This window comes from Lottia gigantea, assembly GCF_000327385.1.
Source record: "Lottia gigantea unplaced genomic scaffold LOTGIsca_96, whole genome shotgun sequence".
NCBI lineage: Eukaryota > Metazoa > Mollusca > Gastropoda > Lottiidae > Lottia > Lottia gigantea.
Window position 1 is genome coordinate 470,942 of NW_008711113.1, and position 18,109 is coordinate 489,050.

At 34.5% G+C, this 18,109-nt stretch overlaps 4 protein-coding genes across 4 annotated transcripts; 2 read left to right on the top strand and 2 right to left on the bottom strand.

Moving 5' to 3' along the window:
• Nucleotides 1-709: 709 nt before the first annotated feature.
• LOTGIDRAFT_170292 (hypothetical protein) lies at nt 710-7,460 on the top strand (the record flags this gene model as incomplete). The annotated part of the gene is made up of 16 exons (XM_009068924.1): nt 710-823; nt 1,652-1,709; nt 2,087-2,152; nt 2,390-2,410; nt 2,646-2,678; nt 2,805-2,873; nt 3,199-3,219; nt 3,503-3,535; nt 4,135-4,203; nt 4,908-4,928; nt 5,388-5,453; nt 5,764-5,784; nt 6,454-6,522; nt 6,879-6,899; nt 7,255-7,299; nt 7,456-7,460. 16 exons carry the CDS (start codon nt 710-712, stop codon nt 7,458-7,460), a joined length of 732 nt encoding a protein of 243 aa, XP_009067172.1.
• Nucleotides 7,461-7,979: 519 nt separating this feature from the next.
• LOTGIDRAFT_198219 (hypothetical protein) lies at nt 7,980-10,558 on the bottom strand. The gene is made up of 5 exons (XM_009068925.1): nt 10,366-10,558; nt 9,486-9,665; nt 8,934-9,149; nt 8,450-8,581; nt 7,980-8,230 (listed from the first exon to the last, which is right to left on the bottom strand). The coding sequence occupies exons 1-5, from the start codon at nt 10,529-10,531 to the stop codon at nt 8,043-8,045; spliced, it is 882 nt and encodes a 293-aa protein (XP_009067173.1). The 5' UTR covers nt 10,532-10,558; the 3' UTR covers nt 7,980-8,042.
• A 1,812-nt stretch (nt 10,559-12,370) lies between these two features.
• On the top strand, nt 12,371-12,817 carry LOTGIDRAFT_170294 (hypothetical protein; the record flags this gene model as incomplete). The annotated part of the gene is made up of 1 exon (XM_009068926.1): nt 12,371-12,817. One exon carries the CDS (start codon nt 12,371-12,373, stop codon nt 12,815-12,817), a length of 447 nt encoding a protein of 148 aa, XP_009067174.1.
• A 255-nt stretch (nt 12,818-13,072) lies between these two features.
• On the bottom strand, nt 13,073-16,556 carry LOTGIDRAFT_170295 (hypothetical protein; the record flags this gene model as incomplete). Its single annotated transcript, XM_009068927.1, has 2 exons — nt 13,073-13,539; nt 15,527-16,556. 2 exons carry the CDS (start codon nt 16,554-16,556, stop codon nt 13,073-13,075), a joined length of 1,497 nt encoding a protein of 498 aa, XP_009067175.1.
• Between the last annotated feature and the right edge of the window lie 1,553 nt (nt 16,557-18,109).

Consider the following 18,109-nt stretch of genomic DNA (forward strand, 5'->3'; position numbering starts at 1 on the left):
CATACAAGCTTCATCGAAATCTTATTAAAAATGTGGCCTTGTCTGGTTATGCCATATCACTGACCTGGAATCATGTCATTTATGATAATATAAAATAAAGGCCAATAGAAACTTTACCAAGGCTTGAAAAAAACACAAAATAAATGGAAATGTTTTTAAGCAGATAGGTCAACGAAATCAGCACATCAAATGACAAATGTATAGCTTCCGGCTATAGTCGCACAAAGTGAGATGATGTACAAAAAAACGGGCTATTATGTATGCATGTATGTACCAATATCATTCCCATTAGTAGTGTATGTGACCACCAAGAGCCTTAACACAGGAGGCAAATACTCACAGAAACACAAAAAATTTAATCAGATTAAATCAGTGGGATAAATAATCATTCCTCCTAGGATGCTGACGAACACGACGATCCATGATGCCCCAGAGTGGACATGACAGGGGGGGGGGGGGGCGTGGGGTCCATGGCAACACATTGATATTGGTGACTCCAAAGAAGATGTATGGGGTCTGTCGTGGTCATGTGGATAAATGACACCATGTTACTGTTGTTGGAGAAATGGTAAGACTGTCGGACTAAGAATGTCATCGATGTAACGCTGGGTTGTCAAGATGTCACTAACGATAACTAGTGGAGTCCTCTCCTGCCAAGAGATCCCTCCCCACACAATGATATTCTCTCGTACCACCTCTTGAACGCAACATGCCGCTGACTGTTCACTCCTTCGGCGATAAACTCTCTCTGCCTCTCATCATCTCTGAACATACAGAACCGACTGATGCGGAACAAGTCTGGTCGTTTTCATCGCCGTACAAGGTGGGCTCATCCTAACCTGACGATGATGTTATGCTGTCAATGGCTGTCCTAAATACTGTCTGTAAGCCCCGATTCCTTGACTTCGGAGCCGCCTGGACATGGTCCGTCGAGTAACTCTGTGATCTAACGCATCAGCGCGCTAATTACGTAGCGTGAAAAAAAACCCTGGTGATATGGATTTGTCTTTTAATTTTTTCTATTTAATGAAGATAATGTTTGCAATGCAATTCGACAGCATGGAATTTTGACATTTTGGCATTACGATGAGTACACAGATGTGGAACTGTGTCAGCTGAAGTAGAGCTAAAGCCAATTTTTGACGAAATGATAAGATAAGGTCCGTGCCAGTTTTTCTATGTTATGTAAATAAACCAGATGTTTTGGACTGATAATCAAAGTCACAACAATCATCACGACCAAGTATAAATAGCTGGTTAGACTGACACTCCTCGATTCTGTTTTCAAATCCATAGAAAGAGAAGGTAGGCACAGTGAACCTCGTTACTTATTGTCAATTTTCAAAGCAGTACGTTTGCATTGGACTTGAAGAACACGTGTTGGCATGTTACCTAGATCAAGCAACTTGCAGTATCACCTACGTCTTGTTTGAGCTACACATTTATTGCTCCCGATTTTTGTCATGTTTTGAACGAGATTTTTGGTTAACGAAGTTGTTTTGCTTGTGCGGATATTTATTCATACCTGCAGTTGATTAAATTTATCAGTTTGCTCCTTCAAAGAAGTCCTTCTTATTTTGCCCATTCTACGTAACAGCATCACCATTCTTCATCTTTCGTGAAGTTAAAGCACTAATTGTTTTTCTTGTAGATGTTGAAACTTGTCCTGTGTGCATTGTTTGCTACTGCAGCTATTGCTGCTCCACAAGGTAACAAAGTTCATATACTTGGTAAAAGAAAAAAACTGAGAAATACGACAAATTTGACTTTATTTTCCAAGCAAACAGCCTTTGAAAATCATATTTTCGCAAAAATGTTGCTCAGAAAAAGAATATGCATATTTTCATGAGAAGAAGGAAGCTACCATTTTTCACAAGGATAACAACCATACTGGTCTGGTCCCTGGCTACTTGCATATATCTATCCCCGATTCTCCATACCCATTTATTGTTCGGTCGTCTAAAATAATGAGTTACAGATGACTGAAACAAGCTCTGTTCAATCAGAAATATATTTTGGTAGCTAGTCCGGACGTCCATCAGTAGATCTTTCCACATAACAAATATTTTTCAATTTTCTCAAATAGAGAGAGGTATCTGGGGAACCGTTGCTAAAGATTTAGCTAAAGAAGCAGCAAAGACTGCTATTGCAAGTAAGTATTAGCATTCGTTTGATGTAATTGATTTTAACGTACGATAACTCTTGATAATGATGATGGCACTCCTACAACTTGAACGCTCCAACCTACTAACTTCTAGGCTATATAACCAAAATTTATGTATAAGTTTAGGGATAGAAAACATCATCATGAAGTTCTGAATAGTGATTCAGATTGCAGTTCATTGTGTAACAAAGCAAAGTATTTATGGTTCTGTTTTTATTTTTGCAGATGAAATCGCACATGGAATCGGTAAGTACATACCGGGTCATACATACCTATTTATTTCTTCAATATTGCAATTGCTGCTTCACATTGTACATTTTCGGTGACGCATGACAAAGAACAATTGTTACATCATGAGCGGCTAAAGAACGACGTACGAAGAAGGAAGACTATCTTTTAAAATTGACTTAAAATTTAAATACTTAAAGATTTAGGAATCAGAATATTATGTACTGATTCATTTTTTCGAATTTTATTTCAGAAAGTGGGGTTCACTATGTCGGCAATAAATTAGGTAAGATTAAGAAAACAATTTGTCCTGATTTTGGAAGGTCATGATATTTTGTCAAATCTTGAGATGAGGGCAGAGGTCCTCATCAAGTCCGAAATTGTCCTTACCATAATATATCGTGTCTTGTAGGACGAAGAGGTATCTGGGGAACTGTTGCTAAAGATTTAGCCAAGGAAGCTGCCAAGACCGCCATTGCCAGTAAGTATTGCAGTCACAGATACTGCTCCTTGATATTTTTAGCACATGAAGATGGTGTCAAAAAAACATCTAGAATTATTCAATAAAAGCAGGGAGAAAGAGTTCACTTTCTATCTCATTATAAAAGCTCTCAGAGATTTGGCAGATATATGAAGAATCCACTTGCTCATTTACATTCTGGGCGCCATAGACCAATTAAATAACACCTGGTCCAAATTAAGCTTTTAAACATTATTATGAAGATCTGAATGATGATCTCAATTGTAGTTTCTAATGTAATGTTTAACGAAACAAAACAATAATGTCTTTGTATTTATTTTTGCAGATGAAATCGCACATGGGATCGGTAAGTGGAAAGCACATTCGTCTCTTCACTATTACAATTACAATCCATGCTGCTTCTAATAACAGTGTACATTACCCATGACAAAAGAACGTCATTTCTTTAAATATAGAGCTGTGTTGAAGAAAATAGAAGGACTAGTCATAGTTGGTATCAGCTTCACGTAAGAATCTATCAATATCATGGGATAGTAAATTAACATCTTTTCTTTAAATATATACCTGCGATATCGTTTTAGAATCCACGTATCGGGTATTGATTCTTTCATTTGCTCATTTCATTTCAGAAAGTGGAGCTCACTATATCGGCAGTAAATTAGGTAAGATTATGGATATAGAATAACTTGTTTGGAGCTTGCACTTTCGCTATCTGGTTGTATGCTTTGCAATGTTATTGGGCAGTTGCATTTATTACGAGCACATTGACTTAATCAAATCGAAAACAGTAGATCAGTTATCATTACTATTTAGAAATAAATTCCACACAGCATGCTGCTCAATCTATGGCCATCAGCATAGACTAGATTTTTCAGTGCTTCTTAGCAGGGGAGGAATGATCTCACTGAGGTTGAGAAGAACTAGACTAGAATATAATATGCAAAGCAATAGAGCGCAAATATTTACCATTTTAAATCATTTCCTTAGATACGAATTATATTCTGTTTTTACTATTTTTAATTCGGTGTCAAAATATGACGTACAAAAAATTGCAAAACCTATCGATGCGTTTTGGTATACGTTTCGACCGAGTCGACGTATCCATGGCAAGTCAAATGTCAAAAATTGCAAAACTTATCAATGCCTTTTTGGTATTAGACTAGTCAAATGTCAATAAGGGCGGTTTTCAAAGAAGAGGACAAAGGCTCTTCTGCTAGAAGTCGCCCTATACGTTGATTTTCGTTTTTGCATCCGATTACAGGAAAGAGAGGTATCTGGGGAACCGTTGCTAAGGATTTAGCTAAAGAAGCTGCCAAGACCGCCATTGCAAGTAAGTGATATACTGATTAATAAATATTTATGGGAAAAGGGTAATAACTCTGTTTCCAATTGCAGGAAAGTTCTAAAATGTGACCATTTTATGACTGGATGTAGTTGTACATTCTAGGGTTCATTCGGTTGAATGGAAAGGATAATATACGCATATATATTAATATTAAAGCAGAAAAGCTCTCGAACATTCCTAACACGAAAATTGGGTTTGATTCTCTCAAATGTACAGACCTCCCTTTGTATCTTAACAGTTTTTGGAAATAACAAAAATCGAACAATTTGCCAAATATTTCGTGGCGTTGTATCGTTTTCTTCTGAAAAGGTTGCATGAAAATTGTTTTATGAAAACGAGTTACTAAGCAAAGGATAATTTACATCTGAAGTGTATCAACTAACAAGGACGAATGAAACGTTTCTCACGCACACAGTCCGTGCGTTTATACGTTTGGGCGAGTAAAATTATAGGGAACCTTTACGTAAAACATGCATTAGGCATCGCGCAAACTCACAGGTCACGTGAATCAAATCATGAGAGGAAACTATTACGCCAGCCAATTAGAACCCTTCAGATTTACAGCGGGACAAGTTCGTTTCATTCAAAATTATGGCCAATTTAAACTTTTTTGCTGCGGTTCGTTCCATTTTTTTTCCTTTCCTCTTTTACTTGACCACTCAACGTAATTATTTTTTTCTATTTTTTAGATGAAATCGCTAGCGGAATAGGTAAGATATATTTCAGTTACAATCTCTTTTTTATGATTTGGTCACCACCTTCAGGAGTACCGTTCGGCGGTATATTTCCTTGTATAGTGCGCAGTTTCATTAATAAATAATAGCCATTTTTTAAGTCAAAAATGTGAATAATGATTTTTGTTTGTTTTTGTTTTTCTCAGAACATGGAGTCCACAAAATCTTTGGTACGTTTTTTTATATCCTTATCAAATCATTTATTAATTAATATTTAATTACATTTAATCAAATTGTTCTTCAATAACCAAAAACATAAACAGCCAAGTCCTAACCGTTAATACCACAGGCAAAAAATTAAAAAATGCATAACACAAGTCTACATAGTGGTCATAAAAATCCAGATCAACTTTTTTTTATGCGTTGCCTATATTTTATGGGAAGAACATCTTTAGGACCAATTCCACCTAAAAAAAATAAATAACCTTTTTGTAGGAAGAGGTATCTGGGGAACCGTTGCTAAAGATATAGCCAAGGAAGCTGCCAAGACCGCCATTGCCAGTAAGTATAGCAGGTTTTGTGAGATGTTGCCATTGAAAAAGCCTTTTGGACAACTTCTATACAGAACGTCCGTACTACTCTGCAACATCCCACGAATGTCAACTGGAAGCAACTGCAGTAGTGTCGGGGTTTAAATATACACAAATTAAAATCCAAAACGCATCAATCATTGGATGAATAAACTTGGACAGCCAATTGAAATCCACCAGATTTAAAGCGGAAGTTCTTGTTATTCAATTCAAAGCCGTTTTGGTTTAGTTCGTGCCTTTTTTATTTTCTTGATTTTAAATGTTATTTCTTTATCTTTTAGATGAAATCGCTCACGGTGTTGGTAAGATATAACTTTATTGTCACTTATTTGCTTCCATATATTTCCTTTATGACAAAATAATTTACGGCACAAATCCTATCTCTGTATAAAGTATATATAAAGTATATTTGCGTGTATAATGCGCAGATTTTTTTTTTGCTTGTCAAACTAAGAGGTGTGCAAATATTCTTGGAACTTTCACACAAGGTCCCTTATCAATACTGCCATTCTTTAAGCTTTTTTTTAAGCTTTACGACGGTTAAGTTCTGTTTTATTTTTACGATTCCAAATCACTATTCCACCCGATACGTCATTAATCAATCAAAGCCCGAATCCGTAATTCATGGCTTTTCAAGTTAGAAATGTGAATAAGGATTTTCTTTTTTTTTTAGAAAGTGGAATCCACAAAATCTTTGGTAGGTTTAATTATAATTTTTTTTTATTGCATTCATTCATAGATTAATTCATTTCATGGTGGGTATTGGTTATATTTCGGGAAGGAAGGGTTCTATGAAGTTGCGTCTAAAAATGGGTTGTTTGCTAATGCTGCTAAGGTCTTAAAAGTCTAAAGCATACGTAGGTCCTTAAAATGTGATAAAAGGCCAAAGGGACGTAACCAATTTGTCATAAAAGTGCAGTTAACCCTTTTTGTGTGTTTAAAGGTCCACTTCCATATCGACTTTCTTGTAGGACGAAGAGGTATCTGGGGAACTGTTGCTAAAGATATAGCAAAGGAAGCTGCCAAGACCGCCATTGGTGGTAAGTATTGGGTATGATTTCTGGGTGAAATCTTGATGTGTTATAAATTGTTTTAACAACCAAGAAACAGAGAGTCTGCACTGAAATGTAAAGTAGAGTCTGTTTTTGGACATCTCGAAATCGTTTCCCGTTAGCCTGGGGGTTTAAAAACATACAAGTGCTCAAACGCATGTTAATAGTATAGCTCTGTCGAGTGGAGTGCATAATCTTCCAGAAAGGGAGAATTTTATACAACTACTGCTGGAACATCACAACCCCCTCCCCCCCCAACCCCCCCCCCCCCCTCACTAGAATATTTCTGACCATGGTATTCCAGGATAAGGAAACCCGTTAAAAAATAATTTTGCTTTTTTCAGGCGAAATCGCTAGTGGAATAGGTAAGTACAGTTTAATCTCTTTCTTGTCATTCGGACGGCAACTGTCGAGGCTGAATTCGAAATGCGTCAGCTCTGTTGAGGAATCAAAGTGCCAAGCCTCTCATTGAGCGTCTAAAGGGATCCCCCCTCCTGTGCACCCACTATTCAAGATTATATTTATAAGCACATTGCTTGTCCATCGTCTCCAGCAGTGTAATGTATATAAGACAAATATTCATGATGCCACGAAACCGGTCACTCAACACGCGAAACGACCAGGAACGGGCAACACCACTGCAAGTTATTCGTCGTCATATACATTTTTTATGATTTTTGTCATATTCTGATCGACTAAATATGTTTATTTTCATTTCAGAAAAAGCTGGACACTACGCCGTTGATAAAATTCGACACCTTTTCGGTAAGCAACTATAATGCTCACTGTGAATTTTTGCTTGCAAATTGTGCCCTTGTCTGTGCAGAGCGTTATGGATTCATTTCAGAACATGTATTTCATCTGAGGGTGATTTTAATATTTTTTTGAATGTATTTCTGATAATTAATTTTAATTTTTCAGGTTAAACGCATAAAGAATGATCAGAAATAAAGGTTTATTTATGTAATCACTTGATAAATTATTGAACGGGGTCAACAAATCCTCTCCCTGGCTATCCCCGCCCCACTCCTTCATTAAAACGAAACCTTATTGAGATAAATTGAGCATTGCTGGAATAGAACCATAGACATTCGGGTTACCTCGATCGTGTCTCCAACACGTTAGAAACTATCATATATTTCTACTGTGTTTCACTGTAGAAGGTAAACCGTATAATCCGGATTCAGTTAATAAAAATTCATGATGTCACGTGATTTTACAAATCAGCCAATTAACACGCTTCCCCATAGGGCGCTGTGTAAATATGAACACACGCTACCCCTATCGTATATTAAGAATAGTTGTATTATCAATAATACATGAAATTTGGATAAAGTGAACCATGGTCCACCTCTTTATTGAAAGGGGGAGGAGGTTTAAACTCAGCTAAAGCTAAATAAAGCAAGATCCGAGTTTTCAGCAACTGGTTTGATTTTACATTTACATGATATATATTAACTTTATTAAGCCAAACAATATGATCACAAAAGCGGACATCGCATAAACGATTAACCTAAGAATATATGTGGTTTGCGGCCTTTGCTTTCGAGACCTGTGACCTTAAACAACGAGCCTGCTAGATCGTCTGTTACATTTATATGACCGGTAGTGACGTAGAGTTCGTCATAGTTATCGCCACCCCAAGCACAAGATGCTATTTGACTTGTTGGTAGCTTGATCCTCGATATTTCTTTACCTAAAAAAACATTACAAAACACAGTACAGATATCGGGGATCGATGACAAAATGACCACTACGTTATGTCTGTTAAAAAGGCGAAATTTTGATGGCGGTACATGGTTTTTTTTTTTAAGTTTTAGCACAACATTTCGATTCTATTATAAACGAGGTAAGCTCAGTTTCCTTTGAAGAACTTTGTGTCGATGAATAAAAAAAACTGTTGTCCAATACAAACCTGTGGTCGTATCATAACGTACAACACAACTACCTTCATAAAAAGCTAACCAGATATTTTCATGAATATCCGAGGTCATACCATCCGGATAACCCAAAGATTCTGGGCATTTGACCAACACTTTTTTGTTACCTGAATACAAAAAAGAGATTGTAGCGTTCTTTCACTTTTAGCAAAGGGGGTGGTTGAACAGTAAAACTAATTTCATCCAAATGGTATCCGCGATAATGAGGTCAAAATATGTGTTGTGGATTTACAAGAACTAAAAACGTAATACGAGAAACTCGCTGTTTTCCACAAAGAAAACCACTGTGGAGTCACATAAAAAAAAATTCTCACAAGTGATCAGGAAGATGAAAGCAAGAACCTTAAAAGTTTTAATTGACGGCTACAACCAGAGAAATTATGTGAATCATTAACATCCGAATCCAGAAGGACAAGTAAAACATCTGATGACAAGCGAGTACTGGAAACAATAACTTACTTAGATTTCCAGATTCCAGATCAAAATCAAAGGCCCAGACCTCTCGCGTTATGGTATCAGTATAAAACATTTTGGTATTATTATTTGTCCATGTTATACCATTGGAGATGGTTATTTTGTCCAAGTGGCGTCGAACCTTCAAATCCTTTTCTAGCGTATACAAAAAGGCTGTTTCCATTTCCGGAAAGACTGGTTTCTCCATATACCCCATTGTTCCTGAAATGTTGGGAAGCATTTATTGCTATATATATTCTGGGTCTGGTGACTTTCTCATCATCTCAGCTCCCGCTCCCGCTGTTTTCAACGACTATAATTTAAGCTCGTGGATTATTTGGATTGACTCATAGGAAAAGATGATAGTTGCTAAAACCCGTGACAGCCACTTTCGGAGAATTCACAAAACTTTAATGCTTATATTGTATTCTTCGCAGTAAGAAGCCTCTCCAACGCATTTCGTCTTTAAAACAGTTTCTTGTCCTTTTACAAAAAAGTATTAAAGGCTGCATCAACTCGACCAATTCAGAAGTTCTTAACTAAAAAGCAACAGATTACCTGCCCAAAGCCTGCCAGAAGCATCACATTTTCCATCATTGAATTGATTCCTTGTACCTTGGTCAACACTGGCGAGGTGCGTCAGCTGTCCGGTCTCCCAGTTTAAATGAGATAAGTTCAAAACATTGGCAATAACATAACCTCCACTCTGCCTTGGGACGATAAGTGATGTAGGTGCATCTGTAAAATAAGTTCACGATTAGCTGATATAATTTCTGGACAAGAGGTCTCGCCTGTCTAACGAAATCTTTTATGTTATTGTTTGCAGGACCCTTAAGGACCACGAATGAAGGGAATTACATAAAAGAATGAGACAAGCATTAAATACAAGGTAATATCTGAGGTTCACGAGGATCCCGTCTACCAACTGTTCCTTAGCCAGACCTCTTGGCACTTGTCCTTCCTGGATATGACAAAATTCATGATATCAAAAGTTTCTGATATGAAAAACTGTTCAAATCATGTTGCTTACAGTATGTTGCGACTGCACGAAATACATAGTCGGGACAGAATTACTGGTCGTCGTACCAGACGTCCTTTCTTGGAAAAGAGACGACGGTAACAAGGTAAACCAGACAATTTCCAGGTCGCATACGGTTGTGCTGTACCATCTGAACCTAAGCTACCGGTAGTGTGCCTGAATATGAATATGCACGAAAAGATCACTAATTATTTTAGTGTCTCGTCAACGCAAAACCATAGGGAAAAGCTCGGTGATGTGTTATACCTACTGAACCCGATATGGTTAGTGAGTAGGATTTGCATACATGAAAATGAAGACCGGTAAAAACTACCCAGAGAAAGTTCGGATTTAACCTTGGCTAATGGTTACTGAGGACGATAATGCATACACAGAAAAGGAACACAAACTAAAGCTTACCATAGTGACGCATCTCATCTATCTTGGTCAAAGTGTTGTACCTGTGAATGTTACCAGCTAGTATGTCAAGGTGCAGTAACATCTTAGTAGCTTCGTCATAATGAGGACCTTCCCCAACTGTAGTGGCTATGTTTTTCAGCACTGTTTCAACTTGATAAGGAGCCATGCTTGATTTTTTTTGTACTGTTAAAGCTAAATGATATAAGAAGAAAACGGAATAAGTGTGAATAACTGATGAAATCTACCCAAATTGCGATGTGACATAAAAAACAAAAAGAGGTAGACACAAGAATATTAAATGATGCCGATGCTATCACAGTAGGGTCTCCTTGGGTTTTGCTAAATGACAAGCTTTAATTGGTTGAACATAACTTCATTAGAACTGTACTATGAAGGAAGGCGCGTTAGATTACAATGGGGACTAAAATTTGACAAAAAACAAAAAAGAAACGAAATTTAAATCACTGATAGGTAAAGTGCTTATTTGGCAGAATTAGAAATTCAGAAATATGCATATAATATACGAACAAGCCATTACTGTAGTGTTGATATGAGAAAAATTAACTTACCACCTAACACCGTATGCAACCTCCGATCTGTCGATTAATCTATTTGTCATTTGTCCTTGAACCACAGTTACCCAACGTTGACAAAAAAAAATATGCAAGATAAAAATCGGCTAATCTATATGAGTGTGTATACGACGTATGGAAAGTTACCTGACGATAAATAATAAAAACTAAATATAAAGAAATGCTAAATGTTTTTATTTCTGATTAAAATGCTGCTGATAGTACTTAGAATTTCACCAGGACTCCTTATAGACGGACCTAGTCCTTAATCAGTTATATAGCATATCCTTTTTAACCCACGACCATTTTCTCACTGGTTGGCTAGAAATAAAGATTACCGGCTGATACAACAGCAGCAGTTAAGTGAACACGCCAAAAATGTGCGTACCTGAACATGAACCTATGTGAATCGACAACGTGAAACGACCAGGTACGAGCAACATCACTGCAAGTTATTCGTCGTCAGATACAATTTTTTTATGGTTTTTGTCATATTCTGATCGACTAAATATGGTTACTTTCATTTCAGAAAAAAGCCGGACACTACATCGTTGATAAAATTCGACACCTTTTCGGTAAGCAACTATAATGTGAATTTTTGCTTGCAAATTGTGCCCTTGTCTGTCCAGAGCGTTATGGATTCATTTCAGAACATGTATTTCATCTGACGGTGGTTTTAATATTTTTTTGAATCTATTTCTGATAATTAATTTTAATTTTTCAGGTTAAATGCATAAAGAATGATCAGAAATAAAGGTTTATTTATGTAATCACTTGATAAATTATTGAACGGAGTCAACAAATCCTCTCCATGGCTTCAACTATCCCCGCCCCACTCTTTCATTAAAACGAAACCTTATTGAGCATTGCTGGAATAGAACCATAGACATTCGGGTTACCTCGATCGTGTCTCCAACACGTTAGAAACTATCATATATTTCTACTGTGTTTCACCGTATAATGCGGATTCAGTTAATTCATGATGTCACGTGATTTTACAAATCGGCCAATTAACACGCTTCCCCATAGGGCGTTGTGCACATATGAACACACGCTACCACCTATAGTATATTAAGAATAGTTTATTATAATTAGTAGTACTAGAGCTTACAGATTGAACGCACGGGGATTCCTCCATTCCATTTCATTCCATGGGGAAAGTGCGTCCAATCTGTAAGCTCCAAAAAAAACCTAAACTACATTCCAGCAATTCCCTCCCAAAAAAAGACCTATACACCCTTAAATTCTTACATTTCATACACCAAAAACACCTTCAATCAATTTCCTACATTCCATCAAAAAAGCATACCCTTATATAAAATAACATAACATTTTTAATAGCCTCGTTTTAAGTAATGTTATTTTTAGTCTAAAAGGGAGATAACTCTTTTTTTTGGAAAAACAATTTTCTACTAAATTTTTAAACCTTAAAAATGGCAAATAAAATATTAGATCCAATCTTTAAATTATACGATCCGATTCGTTATTCATTTAACATGAAAAAAGAGGATTATATTATCATGGAAGCTGGTTCAAATCCGATAGAAACAATTAAACATCCTGGGGAATTCGACACAATGTTGAAAACAGTTTTATATCCCAAAGATTTCAATTCAGTCTCAGGTTGGATACCCGATGATGGCGATGGAAGTGTTTTAAAAGAACCGGTAAGAAATCTTGCAAATGATGCTGATTTAGCTAGAGTGAGAGTTTTTGCTCGAAACACAATAGCAAAAGTAGCACGAGCAGCTAATCATGGATTCGAAAAACGAGTACTTCAGTATAATAATGTTGTTGAGAATAATAGTTGGGGTAATTACGTAAATTGGAAATTATATCCTTTATTCGGTCTGTTGGAACATAGAAAAGTTTCCATATAAAATTCATCTACAAAGAGAAATCAACGATGATAAGATATTCTTTGGAGAGAATGGTTCAGATGCAAAATTAGAAATAACGAATCTCCAACTTTTCATACCCGTAATAACACTATCAATAGAAGTAGAAATGAGAATATTCAACTCATTAACTAAAGATATTGAAATAGCTTTTCTTCATCGTAACACGGTAGGTAGCAAGACTTTAACTGGAGAATCCACCACATGGCCAATCACTAACACTATTAAACCAGCAAGCTATTTAATTTCTTTATTGTAATGATATACATAATACCAACCCTTTAAAGATAAAGAAGGAGCCGTTAGATCATTGAAAATATTCTGGAATACAACTTCTTTCATAACTTTGTTATATTTTATCAAACAAGCTCGAAGACATAACGTATCTCTTTTAGCGTAAGGTTCCCATTCGTGTCTTAAAGATTTTTTCTGTAAATATTCATCGGTGAATGAATTACTTAAAGGTAGAGACAGAATGCCTCTAGCTGTTACTAGTGGACATTGCGTTAGTTTTTTCGCATTTTTAAGCACGATCCAGTTATTAAAACCGCTACCGTTATGCGAAATTAATGTTATTCTTTTTTGATCTATTTTTCCTAAACGTTGTAACATTTGATCGATGCTATCTTTACCCACAAATATTTCTACTATATTCATTAATTTATTATAAAATTCTTCTGGTACAGTATCAGTGGGATTTAAATCTGGAAAGTAATGTTTGATTCTGTCTAACATTTTTCTTAGTTTTTTTAAATTAAATAACGTGCAGGAATAAGGAATGACTTTATTCGTTTCTTTTTCGCTATAGGTTTCACAATCCCATACGTATAAACAATCATCGTGAATTGTTGGTGAAACTTGCGTTACCGCATTATCATCTCTACAAGTTCTCCATACGTTTTCATCGTAATTATCTTATATTTCTGTAATGCCTAAGGTTTTGTTATTTCTTCTTATGAGACAGAAATGTGATTATGTAAGTAAAATACCCAATTTAATTCTTCGGATACTTTCTTTGGTTGAAAATGTCTATGTTTGGGCATATAAATTTGAAAATAAGTATTAAATGTCTTATTAAATTCAAAGATTTTAGCAATTGTCATCACTCCTTTTCTGTTTAATTTTGAAAAACTGTTGATGAAATGTTGAAATTCTCTCGTGTAGTCTTCGTTTAAAACACGATTTACGCACTTTACAGAGCAGTATCCATCGCTCGGTATATAACAATTAATTTATACCGCTATATTCATTTATCTTTTTTGAGTAGGGTAACACCACTACCCTTTTTTGATCTTTTTATTTCTTTGAAAATGTTTCTACGTAAAATGATTTTTCCTGAGAAATACCACTCAGAAGCATCCGATTTTACATCCACAGTTGTGAAGAAATTGTGAAATGTTTTGGCATTAAAACCTGTAAATTTCATGTATTGTTTGTGTTCTCCATCTTGAATTATCTCTCCATCTAATTCAATTTGCCCTTTAAATGTATCAAATTTATCAGAGACAAGGTTAATAATTCTGGAAAAAAGTTCATTCGATATGAATGTTTCATCGTCTAAAATTTCAATCTTATTCATATTTTTTAAGCAACTACTTTTAACTAGGAATTTTTAACTTTTATTGATGATATTTCTACACCAAATTTATCTAAAATTTCATTGAATTTTTCTAATTCATCAATGGTTATGTTCTTATCTTCTCTGGATCTTTCGAAAAAAATGAATAATTTATTAAGATATGTATTTAAAATTTCTGTTTTTTTTATAGTGAGCTTTCTGTTTTGATGTAAAACCTAAAGTAATCAATCCACAAGATGAAGTTTGAACGGCAGTGAACGCGGCTAATACAGTTGGGACAATTATTGGAAGCATTAATCCACCGGTTACGGCTGTTGCCACCGTTATCCCTACTGTTAGAACTGTGATTAATGTTTTGAAAACAGAATCAATTCTACTCCATGTTTTTCTGCATTTGTTGAAGAGTTTTAGTTTTTCTTTTAGTTCATTTTGTTTTTCTATCATGTAGTTTTGTCTGCTTTCTAGTTCCATTTTTTAGGTAATTAAATTAAGTGAACTTCTGATAAAGCAAAAGATGGAAAGAATATCAATTCTTTAATAATAACTTCTACTGATACTAACGACATTTGTTCTTTCGAATCATTAATCTTATTCAGTTGAACTGAAAATTTTGGTTTTTCAATAGAGATTGATATATAAACATGTAACTCATGATCTCTTACTGGTAGTATCAAAAAAATTTGTTTTTGTTGACTTTTATGAATATCAATTGAGGTAAATATATCATTATTAACAAAATATAGTTTTACGTATTCAAAGTCTGTTGCTCGTAAAAAGTGATAACTCTTTTTTATTTTATTTTTTTCTTCTTCTGGATTTCTAATATTACTTACTGATGGTGGACTTTCCGTCTCCAATATCATATCAAAATGACTCAAAGTAAGAAAATCTTTATTTTATTTATCTGGTATGATTAACATTCTAAACCTATCTATATATTTTCCATTCGTTTTAATTTCATTTAAATGATGAGGCTTGTTGTTTTCGTCGTTACTTTCAAATTCTTTAATTTCTACATTTTTTGTACCATTGATAAATTGAAGAACTTTTTGAGCCTTAAATTTATTAGAAGATATTTGGTTTTGTCTGAAGAATATTGTATCAACTTTTACCTGAAAAGGAAAAGGTTATTTCAATTATATGTTTTCCTCGGAAAGTAAAATATGTTGCATGAAAATTATCATCTATATCAAAAAAATCTTGGGGGTAAATAATACCATCTGGAACAGAATATACTCTTATATTTGCTGTAAATCCATATTTTTTATATTTATAGTCTTTTGATTTATCAATATTATCAGTAATGGAAGGATCATCACGTCTCATACCTCCAAATGGAAGATTGAAATAATATGATTCTTTCTTGAAATACTTTTTTTCTAATGCGACTATATTTTTGTCCTGTTTTAAAACTAGGTTATTAATAGTGGTTATCTGTTGTTGAATAACACTATCATCAATATTTTGTATTTGTTGTTGAATATAGGTTTTGATTTCGCTATCATCAATATTCTGTATTTGTTGTTGAATATAGGTTTTGATTTCGCTATCATCTATGTTTTTTATTTGTTGTTTAATATTTCTTAGTTCTTTTTGTAATTCACTGTTAAGTTTAGTTTCCAGAGCATTTAATTCCTGTTGAAACGTATCTTCATTTTCATCTGGAATGTTATCTATTAATTGTTGAATGTCTAATTTTTGTTTTGTAATCTTATCCTCTAATTTAGATATTAATGAAATTAAATTTTGTAACTCAGTTTTGTTCACTAAGTTGACCAATTCTTTTTGAATAAAACTTATTAAACCTTTTACCTCTTGTTGTAGTTTAGTTTCATTAACAAAATTTTTATTATTTAGTTGACGTTTGAAGAATCTTTTCACATTACTTATTTTATCTTCTAAATGGTTTTTATTTACTTCAATTGAATTTATTTGATCCCGTAAATATTTCTTGTGAACAGCGTCATTATCGTTTTCCGGAAACTTTAAATTAGTTACTTTGAAATTGTTCATATCTAAATCACCTTGAAGAGTGTCTCCGATTTGATCCACAAAGTAAGACTTCGCTTTATTTATCCACGCTGTAGTGTTAGGTTTTTTAGTTTCTAAAGATAAAGAACCTAATCCAAACTTGTTCGCCATTTTTATTGAGTTAAATTTATTACAATTTCGAACTGTTTTCTCAATTGATATAAAACCCAAAGTGAAAGCTGACCACAAATTTTTTGTCCCGGTAATTAAATTTGAAAGGTAGAACATTTGATTGGTTGATTAGTCAATTGCATTATCTCCTCAGTGGGTTCTAATCCATAAGAATCGAAGAAATATAAGTCATTTGAAGAGTCTTTGTACAAAGCAGAATGATGAACTCCTTTTTGATCGGAAGTATGTATATTTGTTATAGCGTAAATTTTACCTTTCTTATATTTGAGATCATTTATTTCATTTCTCATACAATAATAAAACGGTGATATATTTAACTCATTCGCCCATCTCCTAAGTTGAAAGTTTGTGGTTGTATCGGTTCCATATTTATCGAGAAAGATATTCATTTTTAAAAGTCGGTTTTTTTGAAGTTCATTTTGATAAAACCTTCCTATGATTTGTTCTTTGTCTTGATCGATTAATTCATATGTCGGAGGTCATGTGGTGTTTATTTTATCAACGATGAATATTTCGTTTGTCCAGTATCCAACGTAACCTTTTTCGAATTTTCTTTTATATTTGAAAATACGAACTCGATCTCCGACTTTAAATTTTTTATTTCATTTTCGTTGTTATGTTGCGCGTTAATTTACTTTATAATATTTGGATTACTCGAGGCTTGTGTTGGTGTGACACCTATAGATGAATGAAATTTGTTATTGTATTTATCTACAACCTCTGGTAATATTTTAAGCCATTTTTGGGATTTCAATTCCGTGAACTTTTTTAATAATTTATTTTTTAGAGTTCTATTATATCTCTCAATAACTACAGCTTTACCTTTATTATGCGTGCTGTAAATTTCAAATCCCAGAGATTTCATATTTTTGTTATAAAATTCACTTCCTTTATCTACCCACAGTTTTTCTGTTAGATTGTTTCATAATCGTTTCAAATGCGTGTTTGACTGATAATCCTGTTTTGTTTTTCAAAGGAATAACCCAAGCACATCTCGTATACAAATCTATACCTGTTAAGCAATATTTAAATCCTCTTTCGATTGGCATTTGAATTAAATCGGCTGACCATATTTCATCTTTTTCAAACACGTTTTTCTAAATTCTTTATGAATTTCATCCGCTAATCCCATGCCTAATTTCATCTTTGCTTTTAACAGTTTTAAAATCAGAGCCCTTTGCATTCTCTCTCTTTGAAAGTTGGATTTGGAATTTCTTCAAGTTCGATTATCATCTGTCTGTCTGCTTCGTGTCTGAAGTTTATGTCTTTGTTTCTGTATAGTATGTCGTGTTTAAGCGCAGCGACATCAACTCTATTGACTGGTTCTTCGCCGAGTTTGGGTTTATCGTTTTCGTCTAATCGCAGATCTAACCTGGTATCTGGACTAGTGTAATTATGACGGGAAGATGTTTTTCTCCGGGATATTTCGCCCATGGAAATCCAGGAAGAGAACCCAATGATTTTTGTATATCTGAACGAAAATAAGTTTTTGGAGCGTTTGCGACAATCATTTTTATCCTATAACTTTATAA

Excerpts from the sequence above, each read along its gene's own strand:
- LOTGIDRAFT_198219 (XM_009068925.1), bottom strand. The coding sequence starts at position 10,531 with ATGGCTCCTTATCAAGTTGAAACAGTGCTGAAAAACATAGCCACTACA. Across the intron at positions 9,666-10,365 it reads AGATGAGATGCGTCACTATG|ATGCACCTACATCACTTATC; the intron begins GTAAGCTTTAGT and ends CTTATTTTACAG. Across the intron at positions 8,231-8,449 it reads ACGTTATGATACGACCACAG|GTAAAGAAATATCGAGGATC; the intron begins GTTTGTATTGGA and ends ATGTTTTTTTAG.